At 56.1% G+C, this 23,272-nt stretch overlaps 12 protein-coding genes across 12 annotated transcripts; 6 read left to right on the top strand and 6 right to left on the bottom strand.

Moving 5' to 3' along the window:
• Positions 1 to 89: 89 nt before the first annotated feature.
• On the bottom strand, positions 90 to 1,172 carry BCV69DRAFT_267551 (protoheme IX farnesyltransferase; the record flags this gene model as incomplete). The annotated part of the gene is made up of 1 exon (XM_025490836.1): positions 90 to 1,172. The coding sequence occupies one exon, from the start codon at positions 1,170 to 1,172 to the stop codon at positions 234 to 236; it is 939 nt and encodes a 312-aa protein (XP_025349434.1). The 3' UTR covers positions 90 to 233.
• Positions 1,173 to 3,267: 2,095 nt separating this feature from the next.
• On the top strand, positions 3,268 to 5,062 carry BCV69DRAFT_138254 (Rad1-domain-containing protein). The gene is made up of 3 exons (XM_025489267.1): positions 3,268 to 4,246; positions 4,320 to 4,622; positions 4,702 to 5,062. The coding sequence occupies exons 1-3, from the start codon at positions 3,335 to 3,337 to the stop codon at positions 4,888 to 4,890; spliced, it is 1,404 nt and encodes a 467-aa protein (XP_025349433.1). The 5' UTR covers positions 3,268 to 3,334; the 3' UTR covers positions 4,891 to 5,062.
• On the bottom strand, positions 4,581 to 7,318 carry BCV69DRAFT_281277 (hypothetical protein). Its single transcript, XM_025491929.1, has 4 exons — positions 7,014 to 7,318; positions 6,745 to 6,937; positions 4,702 to 6,653; positions 4,581 to 4,622 (listed from the first exon to the last, which is right to left on the bottom strand). Exons 1-3 carry the CDS (start codon positions 7,231 to 7,233, stop codon positions 5,048 to 5,050), a joined length of 2,019 nt encoding a protein of 672 aa, XP_025349432.1. The 5' UTR covers positions 7,234 to 7,318; the 3' UTR covers positions 4,581 to 4,622; positions 4,702 to 5,047.
• Positions 7,319 to 7,507: 189 nt separating this feature from the next.
• BCV69DRAFT_286701 (orotate phosphoribosyltransferase) lies at positions 7,508 to 8,285 on the top strand (the record flags this gene model as incomplete). The annotated part of the gene is made up of 2 exons (XM_025493533.1): positions 7,508 to 7,768; positions 7,851 to 8,285. The coding sequence occupies 2 exons, from the start codon at positions 7,508 to 7,510 to the stop codon at positions 8,283 to 8,285; spliced, it is 696 nt and encodes a 231-aa protein (XP_025349431.1).
• Positions 8,286 to 8,880: 595 nt separating this feature from the next.
• BCV69DRAFT_281276 (hypothetical protein) lies at positions 8,881 to 9,400 on the bottom strand. The gene has a single exon (XM_025491928.1). The coding sequence runs from the start codon at positions 9,258 to 9,260 to the stop codon at positions 8,982 to 8,984; it is 279 nt and encodes a 92-aa protein (XP_025349430.1). The 5' UTR covers positions 9,261 to 9,400; the 3' UTR covers positions 8,881 to 8,981.
• BCV69DRAFT_246542 (hypothetical protein) lies at positions 9,280 to 11,013 on the top strand (the record flags this gene model as incomplete). Its single annotated transcript, XM_025490213.1, has 1 exon — positions 9,280 to 11,013. The coding sequence occupies one exon, from the start codon at positions 9,280 to 9,282 to the stop codon at positions 11,011 to 11,013; it is 1,734 nt and encodes a 577-aa protein (XP_025349429.1).
• A 329-nt stretch (positions 11,014 to 11,342) lies between these two features.
• On the bottom strand, positions 11,343 to 12,744 carry BCV69DRAFT_297568 (hypothetical protein; the record flags this gene model as incomplete). The annotated part of the gene is made up of 2 exons (XM_025494129.1): positions 11,343 to 12,432; positions 12,512 to 12,744. The coding sequence occupies 2 exons, from the start codon at positions 12,742 to 12,744 to the stop codon at positions 11,343 to 11,345; spliced, it is 1,323 nt and encodes a 440-aa protein (XP_025349428.1).
• A 358-nt stretch (positions 12,745 to 13,102) lies between these two features.
• Positions 13,103 to 15,697, top strand: BCV69DRAFT_267543 (class II aaRS and biotin synthetase; the record flags this gene model as incomplete). Its single annotated transcript, XM_025490835.1, has 4 exons — positions 13,103 to 13,842; positions 13,888 to 15,080; positions 15,159 to 15,544; positions 15,626 to 15,697. 4 exons carry the CDS (start codon positions 13,103 to 13,105, stop codon positions 15,695 to 15,697), a joined length of 2,391 nt encoding a protein of 796 aa, XP_025349427.1.
• Positions 15,698 to 15,732: 35 nt separating this feature from the next.
• BCV69DRAFT_281272 (hypothetical protein) lies at positions 15,733 to 16,982 on the bottom strand. Its single transcript, XM_025491927.1, has one exon. The coding sequence runs from the start codon at positions 16,931 to 16,933 to the stop codon at positions 15,788 to 15,790; it is 1,146 nt and encodes a 381-aa protein (XP_025349426.1). The 5' UTR covers positions 16,934 to 16,982; the 3' UTR covers positions 15,733 to 15,787.
• Positions 16,983 to 17,207: 225 nt separating this feature from the next.
• Positions 17,208 to 19,126, top strand: BCV69DRAFT_257001 (EF-hand). The gene is made up of 8 exons (XM_025490615.1): positions 17,208 to 17,713; positions 17,826 to 17,837; positions 17,936 to 18,057; positions 18,183 to 18,230; positions 18,306 to 18,427; positions 18,518 to 18,609; positions 18,695 to 18,723; positions 18,811 to 19,126. The coding sequence occupies exons 1-8, from the start codon at positions 17,596 to 17,598 to the stop codon at positions 18,811 to 18,813; spliced, it is 546 nt and encodes a 181-aa protein (XP_025349425.1). The 5' UTR covers positions 17,208 to 17,595; the 3' UTR covers positions 18,814 to 19,126.
• Positions 19,127 to 19,411: 285 nt separating this feature from the next.
• Positions 19,412 to 20,904, top strand: BCV69DRAFT_281270 (putative myosin regulatory light chain cdc4). Its single transcript, XM_025491926.1, has 6 exons — positions 19,412 to 19,526; positions 19,894 to 19,903; positions 20,012 to 20,158; positions 20,274 to 20,339; positions 20,432 to 20,579; positions 20,678 to 20,904. Exons 1-6 carry the CDS (start codon positions 19,524 to 19,526, stop codon positions 20,727 to 20,729), a joined length of 426 nt encoding a protein of 141 aa, XP_025349424.1. The 5' UTR covers positions 19,412 to 19,523; the 3' UTR covers positions 20,730 to 20,904.
• A 156-nt stretch (positions 20,905 to 21,060) lies between these two features.
• BCV69DRAFT_281269 (Acetamidase/Formamidase) lies at positions 21,061 to 23,076 on the bottom strand. The gene is made up of 5 exons (XM_025491925.1): positions 22,567 to 23,076; positions 21,989 to 22,468; positions 21,781 to 21,891; positions 21,590 to 21,693; positions 21,061 to 21,499 (listed from the first exon to the last, which is right to left on the bottom strand). The coding sequence occupies exons 1-5, from the start codon at positions 22,795 to 22,797 to the stop codon at positions 21,133 to 21,135; spliced, it is 1,293 nt and encodes a 430-aa protein (XP_025349423.1). The 5' UTR covers positions 22,798 to 23,076; the 3' UTR covers positions 21,061 to 21,132.
• Between the last annotated feature and the right edge of the window lie 196 nt (positions 23,077 to 23,272).

The following is a 23,272-nucleotide window of genomic DNA, read 5'->3' as shown; positions in this document are numbered from 1 at the left end:
ACACTATATCTGTTGAAAGCCTTCTGGAGACATGTTGTTCGATGTGATGCTGCCCGAGGGCGTCAGAAGGATTTTACTGATATTGTGCAGATACAAATACAAAGGGAGACCACAGGCAGAGATGATGAGACCGAAGATGTCAAGGCCCTAGGCTCCAAAGCCGGCGGACAGAGTGGCGATGGCGATAGTGACGAACAAGGTCTGGATCCCTATGTCTCCTGCGATGCTGGAATTTACTCCTCAGCGCCCTTCTGACTCTCATCCGCTCGGCTTCGTACCGTTCCTTCTACCTTTTCCTCCACCTCTTCTCCTGGCAGACTGGCAATCCACTCTGCCACTCCATCCCAAAGACTCTTCTTTGTTGCCATGGCAAGAATCATCACTGCTGGCAGGTGAATCAAGCTGACCCAGAAGCACCACCTTGCACTCTTCTCTGTCCCCTTTCTCCAGAAGCCCCATGCAGCCTGTACCAGTACCAGATTAGGAGGCAGAGAGAGCAGAGCGTAGGGCAAGGCAGCTACTGCTCCGCTCAGGGGAAGTGCGACGGAGCAGATGGGGAGGAGAGCGAGGGCGTACCGCAACGAGGTACGACGGTTCAGCGCTGGGTCTGTCACGGACATCATTCTGTATCCACCTCTTGCGTACTCGGAAGAGAGATTGTGCGAGAGGGAGTTGAAGTGAGGGAATTGCCAGGCGAATAGTAGCGCGGCGAGACACCAGGCAGGAGCATCGGTGGCGAGATCGAGGGTGCCGGTACAGGCTGCCCAGCCCATCAAAGGAGGTAGGGCGCCGACAATGGCGCCTACCCAGGTATTGGCGATGTGCCGCCGCTTCATCGGGGTGTACACAAATGCGTACAGAAAGATGTTGGAAAGACCGAGGAAGGCAGTGAGAGGGTTCAGCATTGCCAGGGTTGCTACGCCGCCGACTGTTGAGACGCCGGCGAAGCTTGCGGCTTGCAGCGGGGTAATGGCACGAGATGGTAGAAGCCGATTACGTGTACGAGCCATCTGTGCATCATATGGAATCTCTCGCAGCTGGTTGATAGCATTTGCTGCGCCCGAGCAAAGAGCCGTACCTGTAGCCAAAGCCAGCAAAGTCCCCACCGGGCCCAGGAACGAGGCTGAGGAAGAGACAGCGAGGATTGAGGGGCAAAGAGCGTACCCAGCCATACCCGTCAGCGTGACGAGAAAAGTGAGATTCGACTTGGACAGTCCGAAGATGATCTTTGGTATAGACTTCAAGCCCACAGGCGGCACTGGCCGGTAGAGCGACAAGTCGACGGGAGGTGTAGCCTCACCAGTACTTGGAGCCACGACAGAGGGGTCGTTCGATAGAGGCGCCCAGACGCTCAAGCTCTCAGCAGCTTTGGCGTCATTTCCTTGCTTGGGGAAGGCTCCCAAGGACGGTACCCAGATGGATGCGAGGGAAGGGCCGGGCATATCCTCGGCACTCCGAGGATGACTAAAGAAGCGTTGCTGTGGCATGGTCTCAGTGGTAGCCGTTGGAGCAGTGCTGGAGGCTGACGAAGCTGCCCTCGACTGCGTTGTGTATGAACGCCTTCCTCGCCAGTCAGAAGATATCCTCGCGCTTCCAGGCCTACTCACGCCAGACCGGCGCATAGGAGTGGTATCAAATGCAGGGCGCAGACAACTCCAGTCGCCCTCTGTGCTGGACCTCCCTGCATTGCCTGCATCTGTTGTGCCATGACCCTCCCACAAGGAGGTCCATGTCGCAGAGCTGCGATTCGTCTGATGGCATGGAGAAGGGGCCGGGGCCGGTTGCTGGAAGCCGGCCAACCGAGAGAAGGCAGCGGAGAGACCAGCCCAGATCTGCATGGCAGGCCGAAGGCATGTCAGCGAGGGCCTCGGCAACATTCAATTGATCCTTACGACTCACCTTCTTGCCTGGAGCAGGCTCGATCTTGTCCACTTCGTGCTCGATAATCATACCCGATGACGAATCGAATTTGTATCTGAAGATCACGGCATAGTCATGCACTTGTTGCGTCACTCTCACCACACCTGTGAAGGTCAAGCGGAGGACCAACGTTGCCTCCCGATTGCAGCCTGATCCTGCCAGCGCCTTCCCTACATCCGATCCAGAGCTGCTCTCTGTCAGTTTCGCTGACGTCCCTGAAGACCCTCTTTGTAGACGGACTCGCTCGATCAGTACAGTCGTTTCGGAAAAGAGCGCTCCGAGAGCGTGCCGAAGGATGTGAGCAGACCCAAAGTACATTGTGCGTCCGGAGAAGGTCAACAGCCTTGATGAGCTACCGTCTCCGCTTGCTGAATGAGAGTCGAGGGATCCGTCGGAGCTACTGCCCGTCGACGCTGTAGGGGGATGGAACTTGAAGACGATGTCCGGGTGGTATACGGGACAGTCGGCATCTGTCCTCAGGTGGGGCGGCAGGCTCTCCCTGTGTCTCTCTTTTGCCCGAGCAGTAGCGCCAAACACTCCGAGGATGGCACCAAGACCCAATCTGTCCAGGCTTGGGAAGCCAAGGCCACTGCTGGAAGAAGAGCTAGATACGTGGCTGGTGTCGTAGTCCACGAGACCGATACGCATGAAGTCGCTGAGGGTAGCACGCAGCAGGGACACTGCTCTCCCCAAGCGTACCTCGAACTCATGATCCGTTACAGCACCGGAGCTATCGCCAGTCGGTCTCGGTGGAGTTGCAGACGACGAGATTGCGGGGCTCGGGCTGAAAGAGACTGTCCGGCGAGGGCGCTTGGCCATCGCAGAAGGTCGGCGCGGCGAGAAGAAGTCCGGAGCCAGTGAAGGAAGAGCGGAAGGCACATGACCTGGCGCAGCGGTACGGACAGTAGCAGTGACCGGAGATTGAGATACGCCAAGCAAGACGGGTGCAACATTCTGACAGCCGACGTTGCTGCTGTGCGTTGTAAGGTGCCTTTGCGGTGTAATCCTGCCAAGGGAAAGCCGGGAGGAGGATGCTGAGGCGGAGGCGGTATATGCGCTAATGCCACTGCTGCCGGCTGCCCTCGCCACGCCACCCGCATGTAGACTGGCCAAGGTCTTCATGGCGGCCTGCTCGTGGTAGCGTCGAGAGTTGCGGCTGGCAAGGACGGGACGTGAGAAGGATGGTATCGCAGGGCAGTCGAGACTGAGCCGAGGTGGCCTGACCTTCTGACCACCGTCTCCCTTCTCAGTGGTGAGAAAATTGGGCCGCGGCGCCAGTCGACGGAAAGAGAGACGGGCCGGGAGCGGAAGCGGAGCAGTCGACCGCGTTGCACTAAAGCTCAGGATATTCATCCTTCCTCACAAGCAACACACCATGGTACGTCGGTGAACGTCGTAGAGTGGGATTGTGACCATGCCACCGATGGCTTCTTTCGCATCAGCTGACGTCTCTTCGGCCTCGCGGTCGCGCTCGAGGGCCGAAGTTCTGCGAGCAGAGATCAGCGATGTGGCCGTGCTGGGGACGCTGCTGCGACCCATAGCCTTTGCAGCCGTGGCCACCTTCTCGGTCAGCGAGGCAGGACTGCAAGTCACAACAGAGGCAGATCGCTCCGTACAGGCCATTGCGTACGCATCACAGGCCATCTTCTCCCGCTTCTACTTCGAAGCGCCGCCGGACCAGCAGCCCCCCGCGTCCAATGCATCATCTGCTCTTGACGCACCTCCTCCATCGCTGGACTTCGACCTCAATCTCCATACGCTGCTGGAATGTCTGAACGTCTTTGGAGGAGCTCCTACGGGCAACTCGTTCACCAGCAAACGAGATCAGCCTAAAGATCGCTTCGCAAGAGGAGGCAGCCCGCGCTGGAGGGACGATGAGGAGGAGCCACGAACGGGGGCATTCAGAGGGCCACACCCAGGCAGGGAGGAAAGCAAGGCAACTTCAATGAGGATGAGTTGGCGGGGGACCGGCTACCCGCTCATCTTGCTACTGGAGGAACAAGATGTCACAACACGCTGTGAGCTCGCCACTTTTGAACCAGGGTACAATCTCGGGCTCGTGTACTCGCACGAGGACACCCAGGCTCAAGCCATCATGACTTCGGAGTACCTTCTCGACGCTCTGCAGTCAATCGATCGGTCGTCCTGCAGCAAAGTCACACTGCTCTTCAGCAACTCCTATACGATCTCTCGCGGGCGCAAGAGGCAAGGCAGGACCAGTAGCAGTCAGAGCGTTGGACTGGGCATGACGTCCTCGGCCGACAGTGCAGGATTGGGTCAACCGATATTCAAGATCTCTTCCGATGGCGACTTTGGTACTGCCGAGGTGAGTTACCCCTGCGCTGAAACCCTCAAAAACCATTATCAGCCACTGACTGACATTTCCAATGCCCCTGCAGACCGAATTCCCCAATGATGTCTCCGTTCTTGAAAAGTTCACCTGCGCAAAAGAGACGATAAATTCGTACCGCTGGTCCCACTTCTCCCGTCTACTCAAAGCTCTGCACTACTCTATCAGAGCCTCCATACGTGTCAGTGATGCGGGCCTGCTGTGTATCCAGCTAATGATGCCAAAGGGCACAGGTCAGACGAGTGGGCCAGTCAGCAAGGGTGGGGCTGCTGGCGGAGCAGGGCAAGCAGCAGGCAAGGGTCAGAAGGATCTAGCTAGTGCGGTACAAGGGCATGGCTTTCTCGAATTTCTGGTAAGTCATCTAGCGGTTGTGAGGGTCATCAGAGAATTGACCAGAGGACTGATCTCCGTGTCGACTTGGCCCTCTGCAGATCGCACCTCTCGACTTAGACGAAGGGTCAGTAGAACGCGAGGAAGAGGAGAGCAGAGAAGAGGAAGACGCAGAAGACAGAGACGAGACAAGCCTCGAAGACTCCACCAGACAAGGATCTCAACTGGGCAAGCGTAGTCGGGATGTGGGCGATGAGACAAGCTTTGACGAGGATGGTCTGTCAGATTGACACAATGACAGACGCTGTTCGGTATGCACATGTAAATTCAATTGTAACAACAGGAAAGCGACATGAGGGGCGTGAACACGATGCCAATGCGTACGGGAAGGTAGAGCGAGTGCTGGGTAAGGGTGATCTCCAAAACTTGCAAAACAGATGTTTCATCTCACGAGTCATCCACCTCCATCTCATCTCCCTTCTCTGCTGTCTCTTGCTGACTCTTCTCGGCCTCTGTCTCTGTCTCCGTCTCGGTCACCGTCTGAGACTGCGAGCCTTCCCCCTGTTCTACAGCTACCGAGGAAGATTGAGTTGACTTCTCCCCACTGCTCTGCTGACGCTGCAGAAAGGCTTGCTCAGCCTGGTCCAGAGCGTCCAGGTCCAATCCGACATCTCCCTCATCTCCAAACTCGTCAAACTCGTCGTCTACATTGATGGCTGCTGAAGTTGCTGTTCCGGCCGAGGAAGAAGGTCCACCAGCGTTGGCGCCATTGGGACGGGCATAGGGTCTGTTGGCACTGTGGAAGGAGGCACTGTCTACCTGCTCCTGCTTGAAGATGGATCGACTGGAGGAGGGCGTACTGCTCAGAGCGGCCTTTGTCCACTTTGGCTTGCTCGCATCGTCGTCCTCAACGAGCGAGGCACCAGCAGCGCTCTCCTCTTCATCTTCCATCTTCAGATCATCGCCAGCACCGCCCTCGTGCTCAATTTTCCAGCTCTTCTCAAAGTAGCGATTCGGATGCGAGACGCTCTCACCATTGCCGTCCAGTCCCTTGCCCTTTTGGACCTTGTGAGTGATCTCGAATAGACGGGTGCAGGCGACGTGATAGTGTCCTGCTTTGACGCTTGCGAGAATCTCAGAAGACTGCTGGCTATTGAGCTGATAGGTCGATGAGAGGGAAGCGCTCAGATTCTGAGGAGAGTAGTGTCGGAATGGGCAACCGTGGTTGTCCTGAGGTCCAGGCGTGTCTTGGGTGATGATCCTAGCGCAGGACCGAGCTGGGTAGTCCACCCGTTTTCCCTCCAGACCGTAATTGTGTCGAATGTTGTACTTGTACTCCTTTGTAAATTTGTCGTCGGTCATGTTGGCGAATGATCTCCTCCAGAAGACGAGGGCTTGCTCTATCGTGACGCCCATCTCCTTGAGGAAAAGGCCGAACTGCATACGTCCCTGATACTTGAGATGCTTTCTCTCCTCAAGCGTCTGTCCCAACTGGCGCATACACATCGGAGCGTGCTTCTTGATGAGAGCGTTGACCATCTCGGCTCGAATTTGAATCGCCTCTCCATCTTCGCCAACCAGCGAGGTAGACGTGGAATTGTAGTCAGAGGACACACCGGCCAAGAAGCCCAAAGAGAGGTGGGAGAGCAGGGGCAGCAGACGGTCGTCTTCATCGAGGCGTGGCAGTGATCGGGCAGTATACTCGAGTTCCTTGTTCAGCCGATTGGAGAATTCGGCAAATACCAGACTCGCCTGCTCTCGCATAGGCACCCATGCTACACCTCCTCGGAGGAAGACTTTACGCTTCTCCACGAGATCCAAGACCTTTGTCCAGGGCACCTTGAAGAAGCCTTCCGATGCCCAAGTCGAGCTGAGCCACGGCGTTACGGCTAGCAGCTGTTCCTTGAAGGCCTCTTTCTCCTGACTTGTCACGCTGTCCCACTTGAGATTGAGGGTGTTCAGGAAGTGCTCCCTCTCCGCTGAGTCGTCTGACTCGAAGCGAAGGCGGAACAGAATGGACTCTGCTCTGACAAAGCGGCGGTGTAGGTCCTCGCTGTAGCATAGACGAGCATGGAACAAGGTCGCAATGGTCATGTTGAGTCAGCATCTGAACGCCATTGCGATCGACTTGGTCTGTAACTCACCTCTTGCAGAATGCCAACCGGAGGACAAAGTGACTGACGTGATCTCTCAGCCTCTCCTTTTCTACATCCACACCCGTCCTGATCGCGCTCGTCGCGCTCAACGGCAGGTACTTGTTCATCTGCTGACCAACAAGAGTCTTGAGCTCAGTCCAAGGCCTATTGCGAGCCTGACATGACTCGATTTCGGCGAGCACTGTAAAGGCGCGAGGATGAGGATGTCAGCACCGGATCGGCTGCTAGCGTCAGCCTCTTCGTGGCTGCCCACTCACCTCTTAGTCTGTCAATCGCCCATCCCTCAAATTCATCGATGGTCACCTCCAGCGTTGGTGGCTTGTTGTAGAAGTTGAGGCGGTTCGGGTAGCGCTTGACACCAGTAGGCCTAGAGGAGCCTGTAGCGTGTCGGTCCACTCCCCCGGGGGTAGCCAGTCCCGAGTGACGGCCACCCAGGGACGAGTGTCCTGCTGGACTGGGATTTGCCGTGCGAAACATGTCTCAGCGACCAAGATATGGGAAGGGACAACAAACTGAAGAGGCAGTCTAGTGGAGAGGAACACGAGTCGAATGGAAACAGAAGGCGTAGCGTGTGTGCAACGCAAGTCACTTGCACTTGACGCGGGGCGTGTCTCCGCTCGCGTTGATTGAAATTCGATCGGAACGGAGGCCGGAAGATAGTGAGGAAAGAAGGCTGAGCTCTGTACTTCGAGTACTTCTTACCTCTCTGCTGCTTCCGCTTTATCGCTGAGCATCTCCTCTTACTTCCAAAATGTCTTCTTCGGTCGAGCTGCTACCTCACCAGCAGTCATACCTTTCTCTGCTCCTGGCTTCTCGTATCCTTGCCTTCGATGGCCCTTATACGCTGAAGTCGGGCCGTAAATCGCCCTACTTCTTCAATGCCGGTCTCTTCAACACTGGAGCCAAGGTGGCAGAGTTGGCTCGATGCTATGCAGAGGAGATCGTGAACAGTGGCCTGCTGGGTAGCAAAGAGGAGCAGGAGAACACAGTGCTCTTTGGACCTGCTTATAAGGTGAGCGACGGATCATGTGGAGCTATGCGGGGCGTTCCTTATCTGATCAAGATGCCCTTGATGGATGCCCAAACCTCTACAGGGAATCCCTCTAGCTACGGCTGTAGCTCTTTCGCTCTCTCAGGCTCCCCACAACATCGATCTCGGCTTCTCCTTCAACCGCAAAGAGAAGAAGACACATGGCGAGGGCGGCAGCCTGGTGGGCGCTCCTATGAAGGGCAAGAGGGTCATCATCCTGGACGACGTCATCACGGCCGGAACCGCGATCAATGAAGCTGTGGACATCATCAAAGCCGAGGGAGGGCACTTGAGCGGCATCATCATTGCCTTGGACAGGCAGGAAAAGGTGACAGAGACAGACGACGTGTCGGCAGTGGGCGCTGTTGCGCAGAGGCTAGGCACAAAGGTCACCTCGGTGGTGAATCTGAACCAGGTCATTGCTTTCCTCGAGAGCAAGGGCATGTCCAAGGAGGTTGAAGGCATGAAGGAGTACAGGTCACGCTATGGTGTCCAATGAATATAGCCTCGCCTTCTGGCCTTTCACACCTTGGACAACCATCTCACAGAAGCGATGTCTGACGCAGAGTGAGCTGTCGGACGATTGCTACTCTCTGAAGCCTGAATATCATCCGCTCCGATGCCGTTGTAGAGAAAGCCAGCCGCGTAGAATCATCGATGACTGTCGACTGTGCCCTGCCCTTACCCCAGAATCTCGTCAGTGATGCTATTGCATAGTTGACCGTACACCGAGCTCGGTCCGGACGTGATTCGGCACTCTACGCTTTCTCTGCAAGGCCCTTCTCCGCCGACTCATGGATCTCAGCTACGGGTCTAAAGTGGCATCTCCCCTGGTCAATATGTTGACACTTCGACTCAGGGACGAGATCTATTGGAGCGGGATGGTCGGGCGATAGGGACGAGAGAGGTAGAGGGGATATACATCGGACGATGGCGTGACGATAGAGCTTATAGGAAGAGTCAGAGCGCTGTCGTGCCATCGAAGGAAAGGCAGTCGTCGAGAGCAAAAGATGCAGCTTGCGCAGTAGAGCTTGAGCAGCGAAGGATATCCGACGTGCTGGTACGATCGCGTTCCGCACAGACCAGGCGAGCACCAGATCTTGCAGACGAAGATGACCGAAGGAGATGACCGATGGGGATTGTACTTCACTTTGTACCTGACATGGTCCACCACTCCTTCTTCGCCATTTCTTCCCTATCTGCTCTTCAGAGCTGAATTGGCTAAGAGCACTTCTCTGCCTGCCCGTTTGTAATCGCTGTTAACCCTTGCTACGGCCTTTTCACTCTCCGCACAATTCCGGCCACTGGCCGGAATATCCTCGTATGCGTCCGAGCTCCAGCGAGCTCCTGGGAGAGCCGAAGACGCCATGAAGCCAATTTTCCTTGCTGGCGATGGCTCGAGGGGAGAAAGGTATAAAGGCAAGAGGAGAGGAAGAGGGGAAGAGCCGCCCTGCGCTTTCAGAAACCTCCTCATTTGACACACCACCTTCAGCATGGCTAGCCTTCGTTCCACTCCCAGTACTCTCCTTGCACGCTCACGCCCTCGTGGTGTCAAGGCAGCGAGCCTCATCTTTGCTCCTTGTGGACGTAGTCTCGCTCACGTAGCAGATCATCACCACCCGTCGACATCTGCAGATGCTTCCTCCGTTCGTGTCAAGCCGTTCCTCCTCGAGGACCTTGTCGCAGAGGGTACGTCTGAAGAGAAGCTGCCTCAATTCGTGCTCTCTCGCAAGGCTGGCTTTCTGCCCCGTCAGACGCCTCTGGAGCACCTGCCAAAGCAATTCGAGACCCTGGACTCGCTGCTCAAGCGCATGACCATCCGCCAGTACGATGCGAATGGAAAGCAGTCCGGAGACGGTCTGCTTGCCAAGGGCGAGTTTGGTGACGCTGTCCAGCGTGAGCTCAAGCTGGGCGGCATCGAGGACAAGGCGGTAAATCAAGCTATTGCCAGTGGAAATCAGCAGCTTCTCTCAGCCCTCTTCCGAGACTACTGCTTTGCGACCAGCGCTTACCTCCTAGAGCCGACTGATCAAAGCTACCGCAAGACCGGCTTCTATTCGCCAGGTCGAGACCATCTCCCTGCGCAGCTGGCTGTCCCCCTCACGAAGCTGGCAGACGCTCTGGGCCACCAGCCTTTCATGGAGTACGCAAGTAGCTACGCTCTAGTCAACTACAAATTTCGAGACCCAGCATACACTGGCGGTGAGGCTGGTCGTTACTCCTTCGACAACATGGACCTCATCAGAAGCTTCGAAGACCCCTACGGTTCAGAAAGAGGCTTCATTCTCGTCCACATCGTCATGGTTTCCTTCTCTGGCCAGGCACTCAGTGCTACCGAGGATGCTCTCGTAGCAGCTGGCGAACGAGACCTGGTCCGCTTCGAAGAGGCTATGAGCCGACTCCTCGACACCTATCGCAAGATCAATATCGCTATGGAGACCATGTGGGCTCGAAGCAAGCCGTCAGACTACCTCAAGTTCCGAAGCTTCATCTTCGGCACAGCTCCTAAGGAGGGCAACCCCATGTTCCCCAAAGGTGTCGTCTACGAAGGCACAGGAGACAAAACTGCCCGCTACTTCAGAGGCGAGAGCGGTGCCAATGACAGTCTTGTACCCCTGCTCGACAATCTCCTCGAGATCACAGCTGCCTTGCCTGCCAACGAACTTACAAAGACTCTGCGAGACTTCAGAAGCTACCGACCCAAAACACAACGCGAATATCTTGAGTCTCTAGAGGCACGAGCTACCGCCGCTGGCGTCAAGGACTTTGCGCTAGGCCCTGCCGGCAGCGCCAAGGCCAAGGCTCTCTACCTCCTCATGGTGGACCAGGTGCGTGAGTTCCGAAACCGCCACTGGATGTTCGCCAGGGAGTACATCATCAAGCAGACGACCTTTGAGTACGCTACAGGAGGCAGTAAGATGCTCTCCTACCTACCCCACAACCTCGGTGTCGTCCTGTCCTTCCTCGACGAGTCCTACGCCGCCTTTACCCACAAGGACGATGCGGAGCTCAAGGCACGAGGGGAGCACAAGCTACTCGACGAAGTCCACGAAGCAGGCAAGCGAGCCGGTGTCCAGCATCGCGTCCTGTTGCGAGAAGTCGAGAAGCTCAAACAGGATGCTGAAGCAAAGGAGAAAGAGGGTGACCCACTGTACAAGGGGCGAGGCATGCTGGGAGAACAGCGAGACGATGGCAGGGGATGGGTTGGTGCTGACGGTGTCGGATAAATGCGACACTAGACTGCTTTGCCGGCACAGTGCCGGGTCGCGAGTCTTCAACAGGCTCATGGACGGCTACCGTCCAATGGCGTTCGTCGCCTTATCTCTCCGCACCATTACCCCATGTACTCGACTCATGACTGTTTCCCCTTGATGTTGGTCTCCCTTTTCGCGTAGTAAGCTTCCCTCTCCCTTCTTGACAATGCAAAAAGATCCTTTTGTCTTCGCGACGCTCACACAACCCTGAACCCAGCACGCCTCCAATCGAACAATCTCGTTGGGCAAGCTTTAGCGTCTGGAAAGATCGATGAATTTCTCTGATGATAGAACATCCCACTTCACTCTTCTGGCTTCAAATTCCGACGCAAGAAATTCTTGACCTCGCCCATATACCCCTCGTAATCATGCCTTAAGAGGGAGCAGTGAGGCGCCTGGGTCCATCTCCGGAGAACGATTCTCTCCTGAGCATCCAGCACTGTCACCTTCTCCTCTCCTCGCTCCTTTGCATGAGGCCCTTCCATATCGACGACTTTCGCCGCAGGAATAGATTGGGCTGATGCGCATCTCCTTGCGTGCTCTTCGACTGCCTGATATGGCACAAGTGCGTCTGCCTTTGAATAGAGGTAAAGTCTAGGTGGGAGCAGGACTTGCTTCCCATCTTCTGCCTCTGTGATGGCTTTCCGTGGCCAGAGCTTGGGGTCGTTCAGCGCCGTCCTCATACGCGCATTACGACTGGCCTGACCTCTCAACTTGTGCAGAGCGAGGACGAATTGGAAGACCATGAAGATGATGATCCTGAATGTCTGTCTGAGGAGCACGCGTATGAGCCAGGGCCTCGACCGTGCGGCCAAGGGCATAGTGAAGGCAGTAGCACCCTCCCATGCCCTGCCCTTTGAGGGAGAGGAATCGAAGATCGTTGCGCGCGGAGTGAGAGAAAGTGTAGACGTTCGGAGGAGGTGAGCGAGGTTATTGCCTCCTCCGTCGGAGAAGGAGTGTACGAGGAGGCCATACGGTTGAGCTGGGAGAGAAGGTGGGACAGAGGGGGGAGGTGCAGCATCTTCTACCTCTTGGTCCTCCTCCGTCTTCTTCATCCCTTCGGTCTCGTTTTCGTTCTCCACAAGCGTGACCTTCGATTCGCTCAACTGCTGCTTCTGCTTCTCCCGCTTATCCACATCCAGGCTCAAACCACTCCTCGAAGCATCTACTCTCCCCATCTCTTCTCGTAGCTTGCGTCTAGAGTCTTCCTTGGCCGTCTCTTCTGCCAGAAGCCGATGCAGCACTTTGAGAGAGTTGGATTTGTCCGTGTTCATATGCGATTTGCCATTGGAGAGCTTGATCATGATGGTGCTTTGGGGAAGCAGAGTAGCGTACGGCTTTGCGTACTTGAGTAGGAGAGGCAGAGGAGCGTCCATCCAACCCAGGAGTAGACTGCAGGCGAGAAGAAAGGAAAGTATAGGCAACAACGTCAGTGGAAAGCCATTGTGACTTGGACCATTTGCCTACTTACACAACTCTCGGGGGCGCAATGCCTTCCAGAGCGCCCTCGGTCTTCTGATTCTTCTTGAGAGGTGCTGGACGGTACACATAGAGGCTCTTGGCTACCTCGTCCAGCTCAAAGGGCTTCTCTGGCTCTTCCACTCCCTTGTCAAGCGGCGGAGCTGGTGTGGACCGAGGGTCCTGGAGGGCAGACAACGCTGGCTTCTCCTGCGATTGAGCTCCTACTTGTTCTACTGTTGACATTTTGCGGAAGAGGCGTGCAGGGAGCGGAATAGGCGAGCTGAGGTGCGAGATGGGTATCTTTCTACTGCAATAGGGATCACCTGCTGCGAAAGTGAGTCGATGAGGAATGTATACTCGCAGTAAGGGAGAACAGGATATCATCCACTACCGAGGGTACTGTCATATATATGTAGAGTCGGAAGGATGGGGTAGCAGTGGAGGATGCCCGTGAATTGGCCCGGGTCATCGGCTGCCTGCTTCTGCGCCCGGAGTCTCCGCTCCACTCCGCCTTCCGAGGTTGAGCGTGAGAAGATCAGCGCCCCAAGCTTTATTCCTGGCCGGACGTTAGACTGACTTCTTCGCTCCGGGGAAGCATACGATGTCAAACATCCTCGTCTACTCTGGACCAGGAGTCTCCACCAGCGCACTCGCCCACACCTTGCGGGCACTCGAGTCGCTGTGTCCCACATACGATGTCCGGCCCACTTCGGCGGAAGAGCTCGCACTGGCCCCATGGCAGGAGACTGCGTCCCTGGTAGTCATTCCTGGCGGACGAGATCTTCCATATGTCGAGGAGTGGTCTAAGCTCAGGATTAGGGAGGGGAATGGGGAGGGCAGTAGTGCCGGCGCAACAGCTCAAGACACCGTCAGAAATTGGGTGACCCAGGCAGGCGGGGCCTTCTTAGGCATCTGCGCTGGGAGCTACTTTGCCTCGTCCACTTGCACCTTTGAGCAAGGCTCTCCTATGGAAGTGATCGGAGCAAGGGACGGTCTGAAATTCTACCCAGGAGAATGCAGAGGCACGGTGTACAAGGGCTTCGTGTATGAAAGCGACGAGGGTGCAAGAGTGGTTCGTCTGGACACAGCAACGCAAGGAAAGCTAGCGATGCACTACAACGGTGGTGGAGCCTTCATTGATGCGGACAATGCACAGGGGGTGGAGGTTCTAGCTAGGTATCCTATAGATGACTGGGACGTAGCTCAAATGAGCGTCAATGGTGGTGAGACCTACGCAGGACAAGCGGCCGTGGTCCTCTGCCAGGCAGACAAGGGAAAGGCCCTACTCTTCGGAACCCACCCAGAATTCAGCCTGCTGCCTGGCAGTCGTCCAGTACGCCTGTCTGGGGCTCCTGAAACTCTCGTCGACTCAGGCGTATCATCAAGCAGGGAGAAGGACCAAGACGGTGATGAGGGTATGGCAGACGATGAGCGGACAGCTGAGCAAGTAGCAGAGAGTCATCGCAAGGAGCTCATCCAGGAAGATTACGAGCGGAGGCGGTATTTTGGACGCTGCCTAGCCACCCTTGGGCTGCGCGTCCTCATACCCGGGCAAGAGGAGGAACACCCCGCCTCTCAGAAGCACGCTGCCACGTCTGCTGAGCTCGCAGCACAGGGGCGACTGTCGCCTCTGTACCTCGTTGCAGCATCGGACGCCAGCCTTCAGCAGACACTGAAGGCCATCCAAGAGTTCAGCGCAACCACAGCCTCTTCTTCCGAACCTTTGGCGCATCTCACAGTCTCTACCGGCCAAGGTACATTACTGACGGAGTCGTCTCAGGGCTACTTGGCCTCGACGAAAGACAGCAACGATGTGCTGCACTGGTATGCAGCAGTTTCGCCCGCTGCGCAAGAAGCCCTCACGGCATGCGACGGAGGCTTCTACCCGACAGAAGAAGAAGACACAGAGACGGTCAATCTGCACAAGGTGCCAAAATACCTCATAGCCTCGTCTCTGACGGGGTCTAGCCCGCAGCGTCATTGGGACTCGTCTCTCTACTTTACCTCTCTGCAGCAAGCTCGGTCCGCACTTGACGAGGTGCCCGTAGAGGAGATTGGGTCTGTCATCCAGTATGGAGAGAGGGTGACCTCCACACAGACTATGCTCGACAAGAATCCTCGTCTGATGCGACTGCTGCCCAGCGGCTTCACTTCACTAGCCACCCACCAGATCTCTGGAAGAGGCAGAGGCGGCAATGCTTGGATCTCGCCTCTGGGCTGTCTTCAATTCAGCACCCTGCTTCACATCCCTGTCTCTCCCTCTTCCGGATCAACACAGGCGTACCATCACAACCTTGGCTCTACGCCCATGGCCATTGGTCCAAAGCTGGTCTTCGTCCAGTACCTTGCCGGCCTGGCAATCGTGCAAGCCATCCGAGCTGGTCTAGGTGCAGAGTATGCTGAAGTAGGTCGAAAGGTCAGACTGAAGTGGCCTAACGACATTTATGCCGAGGTAGAGGACGGTCCGGGAAGTGAGGAGAGGAAGGGAGTCTTCAAGCACTTGGGCAAGAGCTGGGCAAAGATGGGAGGAATCCTCGTTAACAGTCAATTCGAAAAGGGAGTGTGGTCGCTGGTCGTCGGTGAGTCCGTGGGCTCGGGCAAAGATACAGACTCTGCTAGGGCGAGACTGACTTTGATTCGCTGGGCACATTGCACAGGTTGCGGCATCAACACTCTCAATCCCCTTCCGACCACGTCCCTCTCAGCCTTGATCGACACCTACAACGCCAAGCATTCGTCCTCTCCTCCACTGGCGCACGTCTCGCAAGAGCGTCTTGCCGCCAGCATCCTGACGACCTTTTCCTCTCTATGGTCCCACTTTCTCCTCTCGGGCGGATGGTCCCCGACCCTCGCCCGACTCTACAGACAGTACTGGCTTCACTCCGATCAGATCACCACACTCACTACGCTACAACCCCCACTGAAGGTGCGCATCGTGGGCATCTCTAGTGATAACGGTACACTGAGAGCCGTGGATCTTTCCTCGGGAGGAGGGGGAGGAGGGTGGGGTGGAGCGGCGGAGATTAGGAGCGAAGATGAAGAGGTAGCTTGGGGACCTTCTGCCCGGCGTGGGGGGAGGGGCGGATGGGGTGGTGGCGGAGCGGGCTATGGATCTGCAGGAGAGGGAGTGATTGAGCTGCAGCCTGATGGCAACAGCTTTGATATGCTCAAGAACCTCATCAAGATCAAAGAGTGACGCGGATTGAAACACCCGAGACACAGTGTCCTTGTCGGTGGGATTAGTGCAATGGTATATTACAGATGCAAGTGATTGACGAAGATTTACTCATGTACCGAACCCAGCCCATGTGAGACTGTAGAAGGCCAATTTGTCCTCCTCCTCCTCCTCCTCCGCCTTTCCCTCTCCCTCCGCTCCCTTGCGCCTCGTAGCAATCAAGTGCACCTTCTTCACCGCCGTCCCCAATCTCCCCTGAGCAATCATCCGCCCTACCTCAAACCCCTCTTCCTCATCCTGGGGTACAGTGAGGGTATAGTGGGAGTGGTAACGAAAGGGATCGCCAGGATAGGCGACAAAGTCTCCTCCGAAGCGCAGACCACAGGAGAGGTAGAAGGAGCGAGAGGTATTGAGGTGGGTGAAGATGGCTTGCTTGGTCGTGGTGAGGTCGAGTTTTGAGGTGGAGCCTGGAGACATAGACGTGGCATCGCTCGGAGCGGTGTACCAGGGTAGGCCTGTAGAGGCGTCGTGTGTCGTGTGGGCATAGTTGTAGCTGGAGAGGTCCACAGCTGGCTCCTCAGCAGCGGGCTCTGCTGCGTCTGGCCTCGCTGACGATGAAGACGCCGCCAGCGGCTCAGCCTCTGCTGTATCCTTTGGTTCCGTCTCCTCCTCTCCACCCCCTTCACCAGCTTCGAGCTGTTGCAACCTGAGCTTCTCCCTCTGTCTGGCCTCCCTCTTCTGCTGCACGCCCTTGGCCTTCTCATCCTCCAGCTCCATCGCTTCGGCAGTCGTCGTCATCTTCTTGTCCTTGTTTTTGCGAGCTGCACTGCTGCTCTTCAATGCCTCTTCAAATCGTCTCTTCTGCTCTACGGAGGTGGTGTGCGCCCTCTGTCTCTGCCTGCGAATATCCTCCTGCTTCGCCGCTTCCCATTCTTCCCACTGCGCCTTTGTCGGGCTGACATGCGCCTTGGCATCATCTACTAGCACAGCTACGCCCCTCTGTAGGAGCAATCCCACCTCTTCTGGCATGAGCTCGAGGGGCAGACCGAGGTAGGCATTCTGTTGTGGCAGCAAGGGGAGGGAGCCAGTGAGGATGCCAATGATGCGGTGGTGCGAGCGAAGGTGGAGTACGTCCGAAGCGGACCAGACATAGAAGTGGTCATCGAGATGGGAAATTGGGATGAGGCGGCGAGGTGCAGAGGTCGTGGCAGAGGTGGAGGCCAACAGCTGAGGCTGAGGCTGAGGGGAAATCGCCATGCTTGCCGCGATATAGGGACGATGTAAAGGTCTTGGATGTGACCCGTCTTCGTTGGTACCCTTGACTTTTCTTGGAGTTGCCCGCTGCACCTTGCTGCCGAAGGGTTTGATCTCCGCTCCTGGCGTCTCCGCTCCGATGGCTGGCTGGAGGTCTGGACCACGCGCAATGGCAGCAGAGGGAGAGGCCTGTGCTGTGCGGCTCCAACACACGCCATCCGTCATCAGCCCCTCTGCCCCGCCTCGCCCTTCGCAATCACAGCCTGGCAACCCACACTTCCACTTTGCCTTGAGACCTTGACCATACCCACGATCTCAGCAAAGGAAAGAGATATACAACAACAGTCACCCAGACAGAGCACTCTTCCATACCAACACTTCACATTACCGCAAATAATGGCAGACCAACTGGTGAGTGAACAGCTGCCCACTCGGACCATCCGTGGTGGAGGGGGTTGGGGAGCGTCGATGGATCTGGAAGCTTGCATCGGCTACGCTACACCACGATTATCGGGCACCTCAACAGGCAGTCGTTCGTATCAGGGGAAGCTTCAAATCTTCGCGCCGATACAAGCCTGGGAGGCTCTCAAAGACCTAGTCCTCCGAAATACAGCCGTGCTGCAGAGCTCTACATCTTCTGCGCTACCACGAGCGAAGGGAAGGTCATGGACATCAATGATGCTGCTGCCATCAAGTTGCTGGTACCACTCAGACTGACTCTGTACATCCCCAAACCACAATTTTATCCCCCTTCTTCTTCTATCCACGCTTCGCAGACCGAAGGTGAGTTCAAAGCCGCCTCGTGACCCCTCGCAGCTCGTCCCAGATGAGGATGATGACTGACTTCTGGCCCGTATCTCTCGCCTTTGTGCATCCTCCCCGTACGAATCGACAGAGCAAATTTCCGGTGAGCACCCTTTGCCTTTGCTACGAGCGCAGCTGAGATACGCGGTTCATGCCTGACCCCTCCGCCTCTGCTTTGTCTTCTCAATTTCGTCCCTGCAGAGTTCAAGGAGGCCTTCTCTCTCTTTGACAAGGATGGAGATGGATCTATCACCGTCAAGGAGCTCGGAACTGTGATGCGATCCCTTGGTCAGAACCCGACCGAGGCTGAACTGCAAGACATGGTGGGTTAAGAAGATGGAGGTGGAGGAGGAGCGGATATTGGTCGGACAGGCGGACAGGCAGACAATGAGGGATTGAGAGTAGGGTCTGATGCAGAACTAACTTCCTCTACATTCTCACCCAACAGGTGAACGAAGTTGATGCCGACGGCAACGGTTGCGTAGACTTTGCAGAGGTGGGTTGCGCTGATTCTTTCGCGTTCGTCATCGGGCTTGCTGACTGACGCCTGCATCCCCCCTTCTGCTGTCAGTTCATCGGTCTGATGGCCCGTAAGCTACGAGATGTCGACAGTGAAGAGGAGATCAAGGAGGCATTCAAGGTCTTTGACAAGGATGGTAACGGATACATCTCGTCGGCCGAGCTGCGTCACGTGTGAGTACAGATCGGGGACAGAAAATGGCTGGAAAGCTCAAATAAAGTCAAGGCTGACCACAAGCTCCGTCTTCTGCTTTCCTTCAACAGCATGACCAACCTGGGCGAGAAGCTGTCAGACCAAGAAGTCGAGGAGATGATCCGAGAGGCGGATGTTGATGGTGATGGACAGATCAACTACCGTGAGTAGAGGGAAAGAGGAACATCGTAGGGCGATCAGAGTGATTGACACTGTGGTACTGTTTTCTGCTGCCCTGGCGCTTGCAGAGGAATTCGTTACTATGATGATGAGCAAGGTGAGTACACGGGGTGATCAGAGCACGTCCGTACTGCGTTGCTCAGCCACTGACGCTCCGTCTGTTTTAACCCTCTCCTTTTTGCAGTAATTCGGAACCACGCAATGTCCGAAGTGCACTTTCTCTGATGTCTAAGCTCGTGGGATAGGCAGATCTCCCTGTTGCGGCAGCTGGCTGCAGTGACGCAACTACAACACGATGGGAAACAGGAATTGTGGTCAGCTCAGCTGGATGGCCGGTAGAATATTCCTCCCTTGGCTTCTACTTGAGATTCTCATAGCCGTCTGCAATCCGTCTTCCCTTCTGTCTGTCTGTTCTCCCCTGTGACTTGGACGCCTTGAACCGAGGGTGTACCCTGTCTTGCGCCCCTTTGCGCGTGTGCGGGTGTGCGTGTGTCTGTGTCGCTGCCAGTTGCAAACACGCATTCAAAGTCAGACAGGGGGCGTTTGGCGTGGGTGGGTGCGCGTCTGGTCTGCGTCTGGTGGTGTTGGTGTCAGAGGGCAGGCAGGCAGGCAGGCAGGCAGGCAGGCAGGCAGGAGAGTCAAGAGTCCCCCCGGCGAGAGGCCAGAGGCAGGCGTGAGAGCAACAAAGACAGACAGACAGACAGACAGAGACGCCTTGATACTTTCATCCATTGCACTTGCACTTTGCGCCTGCCTTTCCGCTTTTACCATTACCATTAGTACTACTCCCTCCCTCACGCTCATAGTTGCATTCTCATATACTATACTTGAAGGAACAAAAGTCCTTGGTCGTAGCAAACATCAGAAGAGCAAGAGCAGAGCAGAGTAGAATATAAAATGGTGAGTGCCTTGGACGCTGAGGTGGGACGGGATGAGATGGGATGCGGCATCGGTAGGCAGGGCGGCAGGAGTGTAGGCTGGAGGACAGGAGGCGAGGATTTAAAGGTCGGCTTAGCTAGATGAGGCGGGCAAAGAGATGAGAAGCTGGCAATCAGCTCGATAAAGCTGCTCTTGGGAGGATGGGACCATCGTGGTAGGACAGGACTCCAAGGACAGGCAGACTTCTACCCGTACGGATCAGTGATGGCCAAGAGAGGCTTGTGAGATTGCTGGAGCTAGGAGGCCCTGGATGCGGCGATAGATGAGGTGAATGAGCTCGTACTGACATTCGGAGCTACATCTTGCCCCCTCTCACCACTCGGAACAGTCCGACGCAGGTAAGTCTATCTTTCCTTTCCAAACACCAGGTACAACGGTTGCTCATCTTCCCCTCCCCGTCTCCCTCTTATGTCCATCCTTTTTCCCCTTCGACCTCCCGATCGCAGAGTTCAAAGAAGCCTTCTCCCTCTTCGACAAGAAGGGTACCGGCCGCATTCCAGCGCAGTCTCTTGGAGACCTGCTGCGTGCCCTGGGACAGAACCCGACACAGGCCGAGGTGGGGGATCTGGTGGCACAGGTGGGGGGCAAGGATGGTGAGTACGGCGGCATAGGGTAGGAGATGGTTGGGGAGAAAGGTGGGGAAATAGGAAGAAAAGGAAACGTGGTCTGACAGTCGCTCCGTCCTTCCAATACTGGGCTGCCTTGCAGTGGACTACCAAACATTCGTGAACATCCTGCACCGTCCGAATGGCTTCAAACCAGCTGGCACACCGGGTGAGTCTAACGGCTATATCACTTCTAGTCGGCGCTTGGTCTCCAGAAGCTGATTCGTGTCATTCCTGCCCTCTTTTATTTCGCAATGACAGAGGAATTCATCCGAGGCTTCCAAGTCTTCGACAAGGAGGGCAACGGATACATCGGTGTGGGTGAGCTGCGATACGTCCTTACCTCTCTGGGCGAGAAGCTGAGCGACGAGGAGGTGGACGAGCTGCTGAAGGGTGTTCAGGTCGGCAAGTGAGTATAGCGGAAGCACGAGCGGCAGACAGCCAATCGGTGGACACTACTGACGATCCTTGCCCCCTTCATCTTCCGCTGCTCTCTTCTCTCTCCAGTGATGGCAACATCAACTACGAGTCTTTCGTTCGACAGATCCTTGCTCAGTAGATGGGCGGTTGCAATCTCTAGGGGTGGCAGAGGCATCGCTCTGATCTCGGTCTCTTGTCACTTTCGCCTTCACGTCTGTCTCCCACTCTTTCCTTCCCGCGGCTATCACTGTCTGGCAGCTTCGATATCCGCTCGATCAGCTTGTCGTGTGTGGTAATGACGAATGAGCATAGCATGGCGTATCAGATCGCACATCGCATCGCGCATGGCTAGTATGATTGACAGGCGATTTGATTGTTTGACTCGTAGTGCAGAGCAAGAAGTCGCATAGTACAAAGAGACAAGACCGGAGGCGGCTCTGACACACAGCAAGTCGTCGAGCCCTCCTCTCCCCCACACACAGAAGCGCGTAGCGTAGCATAGCTGAAACCCTCAAACCAAGTGTCACTTGACCCTTTTCCCTCTATTCGGAGATTCCCCTAACTCCATCCGACCTAAGTGCAGCATTTCCATAGTCTCTCTTCTCCAATCCAGCGTCCTGCGGGAGGATGTCTCGATCAAAGATGGCCGTGGGCAGCGAAAGGGAAACGGCAGCATTGGGGGAATCTACAATGCTCCCCACGTGCGAGTCGACGGGTGCTGCACTCAAAAGTAGGTAGGCCTGCTCTCTAGTGTAGCCCAACTTTTGGAGGTAGGAGATACAGTTGCGTGCAGCGGCCTTGTAGGCCGTTGTAGCACACATGCTCTTTTGCTCACCGTCGGTGTGAAGATTGACGGAAATGCCTTCGAAGATGATACGGGCGCTGTATTGCGGGTCCACGGGGCTGGGACTGATTGTTGGGAGGGGGTCATCAGGGCAGAAAGGGAGTGAGTGAGGATCGCCTTCTCCCTTGCGATTCGAGAATCTCGAGAAGACTCACAGGAAGATGGGCATGGTCATGGCGAATTTGTCCACACCGCCCTTGATGACGCTGACCTGCAGTGTGACAACACCGGCCATCTCGATGGCTCCACAGAAGCTCATCTATAGTAGCAAAAGACGATGAAGTATTGGTCAGTTTAGATTTAAGAGGATGCGACGGATGCCTGCGGGCGAGCGAGTCAGACTCACCTCACCGTCTCCCTGAGAGAAGTGGAGATCTCCAAAGCTCAAGCCGGCTCCCTTTGTGAAGACGGGGAAGTAGCACCTCGAACCTCTCGAGAGATTCTTGATGTCAACATTCTGTAGAATGGAGGAGAGACAGCGTCATAGTGAGCGTCATAGATCGTTTCCGCGATTGTGCTCCCTGAGAGGCCCGTGCCCTGCCTCGGATACTCACACCTCCGTGTTCTCGGCCAGGAATGGTCCTTGCTCCCTCCTTGTAAATGCGCTGCTTGACCTCGTCGGGCAGATCCTGTCCTACATAGGCGCCCTTGGGCTCAGGTGGGAAGGCGACTGCTGGCACCGGGTCTTGTCCATCAACCTTGTGGTCATGGATCAGCTTGCCCTCTCGACGGTTCCACTCCTTCAAGAGCTCCTTGGAGGGTCGTGTACCGATCAGACCTGGGTGCGTGCACCCGGCAAAGCGCACGCCAGGGATATGGCGCGAAGTGGCGTAGATTCCCTTGAAATCCCAGATAGCCTTGGCGGCCTTTGAGTCGAATTCGGTCGCAAAGAGACCACCACCATTGGTGCGCTCAAAGATTCCAGTGAAGCCCCAGGGGTGCTCCTCGAAGGGCTGCACGTCCAGGATGTCCACCACCAGCACGTCCCCGGGCTCAGTGCCCTCCACGTCTACCGGGCCAGTCAGGTTGTGAACCTAAGGCAAGAAAGGAAGAAGTGCAGACCACACCCCAGTACGTCAGCTCTCGCTCCAGATCCTCATCCGCTCCCAGCACCTCCTCTTGGACAACTCACTCGAGTCAGGTCAACGTTGCGAACGTCATCACTGTCATCGTTGTTGCCAATCTGGCCACCGGTCCACTCGTGGGCCTCGAGCTTGAAGATGTCTCCAGGCTTGACAGTGACAAAGGCTGGGATCTCGTCGTGCCAGCGATTGTGGATTCCCTTCTGCTCGTAGGCAGGCTTGGTGGGGTCCACCTTGATGAGGGTGGGAATGGCTTGGCCAGTCATCTTGGAAGCGTTCATGATGGGCGGTCAAATGAGAGGGTAGGCAAGGTAGGAAGAGAAGAGGGCCGAAGGTAGGGCTGGGTGAATTGGGGGGGTTCAGGGGGCTGCGAGGGCGTGGGGATAGGTCACTTTAAGGATGTCGTGTGCCCTTGCTGCCCTGACCGGCCTTCCCTTTGTAGCCCTCCCACGCCATCATGACCTTGGGTCAGCCGATTCTGCAGTCAGCAACGGCCAATGATGGTAGGCACGAGGTGCATCTCCTGTCCATCTACTTCCACACGCCCTCCTCTGCTCTTCTTCCCTCGTCTAGACTGCACCCTGCCACCTCGCCTAGCTATCCAAGCGGGGTTCTCCCCCTTTGATTCCTCAAGCCCCGGCTGCAAAGGCACTCGACTCGACTCGCGTGGAGGCATGCACGGACTTCCCCGGACCCAAGCCCGACGCTGAGAGATAAGAAGAAGAAGCGCACGGAGCTGCCGGCTATCAAGGAAGA

Source organism: Pseudomicrostroma glucosiphilum (assembly GCF_003144135.1).
Source record: "Pseudomicrostroma glucosiphilum strain MCA 4718 unplaced genomic scaffold BCV69scaffold_3, whole genome shotgun sequence".
Taxonomy (NCBI): Eukaryota; Fungi; Basidiomycota; class Exobasidiomycetes; order Microstromatales; family Microstromataceae; genus Microstroma; species Microstroma glucosiphilum.
The sequence above is the reverse complement of the archived record's forward strand: the minus strand, read 5'-3'. Positions and strand labels throughout refer to the sequence as shown.

Excerpts from the sequence above, each read along its gene's own strand:
- BCV69DRAFT_138254 (XM_025489267.1), top strand. The coding sequence starts at position 3,335 with ATGCCACCGATGGCTTCTTTCGCATCAGCTGACGTCTCTTCGGCCTCG. Across the intron at positions 4,247-4,319 it reads GCGACTTTGGTACTGCCGAG|ACCGAATTCCCCAATGATGT; the intron begins GTGAGTTACCCC and ends ATGCCCCTGCAG. Across the intron at positions 4,623-4,701 it reads ATGGCTTTCTCGAATTTCTG|ATCGCACCTCTCGACTTAGA; the intron begins GTAAGTCATCTA and ends GGCCCTCTGCAG.
- BCV69DRAFT_281277 (XM_025491929.1), bottom strand. The coding sequence starts at position 7,233 with ATGTTTCGCACGGCAAATCCCAGTCCAGCAGGACACTCGTCCCTGGGT. Across the intron at positions 6,938-7,013 it reads GGCGATTGACAGACTAAGAG|TGCTCGCCGAAATCGAGTCA; the intron begins GTGAGTGGGCAG and ends GCGCCTTTACAG. Across the intron at positions 6,654-6,744 it reads CGGTTGGCATTCTGCAAGAG|CGAGGACCTACACCGCCGCT; the intron begins GTGAGTTACAGA and ends TCTATGCTACAG.
- BCV69DRAFT_281276 (XM_025491928.1), bottom strand. The coding sequence starts at position 9,260 with ATGAGGAGGTTTCTGAAAGCGCAGGGCGGCTCTTCCCCTCTTCCTCTC.
- BCV69DRAFT_281272 (XM_025491927.1), bottom strand. The coding sequence starts at position 16,933 with ATGGCGATTTCCCCTCAGCCTCAGCCTCAGCTGTTGGCCTCCACCTCT.
- BCV69DRAFT_257001 (XM_025490615.1), top strand. The coding sequence starts at position 17,596 with ATGGACATCAATGATGCTGCTGCCATCAAGTTGCTGGTACCACTCAGA. Across the intron at positions 18,231-18,305 it reads GTTGCGTAGACTTTGCAGAG|TTCATCGGTCTGATGGCCCG; the intron begins GTGGGTTGCGCT and ends TTCTGCTGTCAG. Across the intron at positions 18,610-18,694 it reads TGATGGACAGATCAACTACC|AGGAATTCGTTACTATGATG; the intron begins GTGAGTAGAGGG and ends TGGCGCTTGCAG.
- BCV69DRAFT_281270 (XM_025491926.1), top strand. Across the intron at positions 20,159-20,273 it reads ACAGGTGGGGGGCAAGGATG|TGGACTACCAAACATTCGTG; the intron begins GTGAGTACGGCG and ends GCTGCCTTGCAG. Across the intron at positions 20,340-20,431 it reads CAAACCAGCTGGCACACCGG|AGGAATTCATCCGAGGCTTC; the intron begins GTGAGTCTAACG and ends TCGCAATGACAG.
- BCV69DRAFT_281269 (XM_025491925.1), bottom strand. The coding sequence starts at position 22,797 with ATGAACGCTTCCAAGATGACTGGCCAAGCCATTCCCACCCTCATCAAG. Across the intron at positions 21,892-21,988 it reads CTGGCCGAGAACACGGAGGT|AATGTTGACATCAAGAATCT; the intron begins GTGAGTATCCGA and ends TCCATTCTACAG. Across the intron at positions 21,694-21,780 it reads TCTCTCAGGGAGACGGTGAG|ATGAGCTTCTGTGGAGCCAT; the intron begins GTGAGTCTGACT and ends TTGCTACTATAG.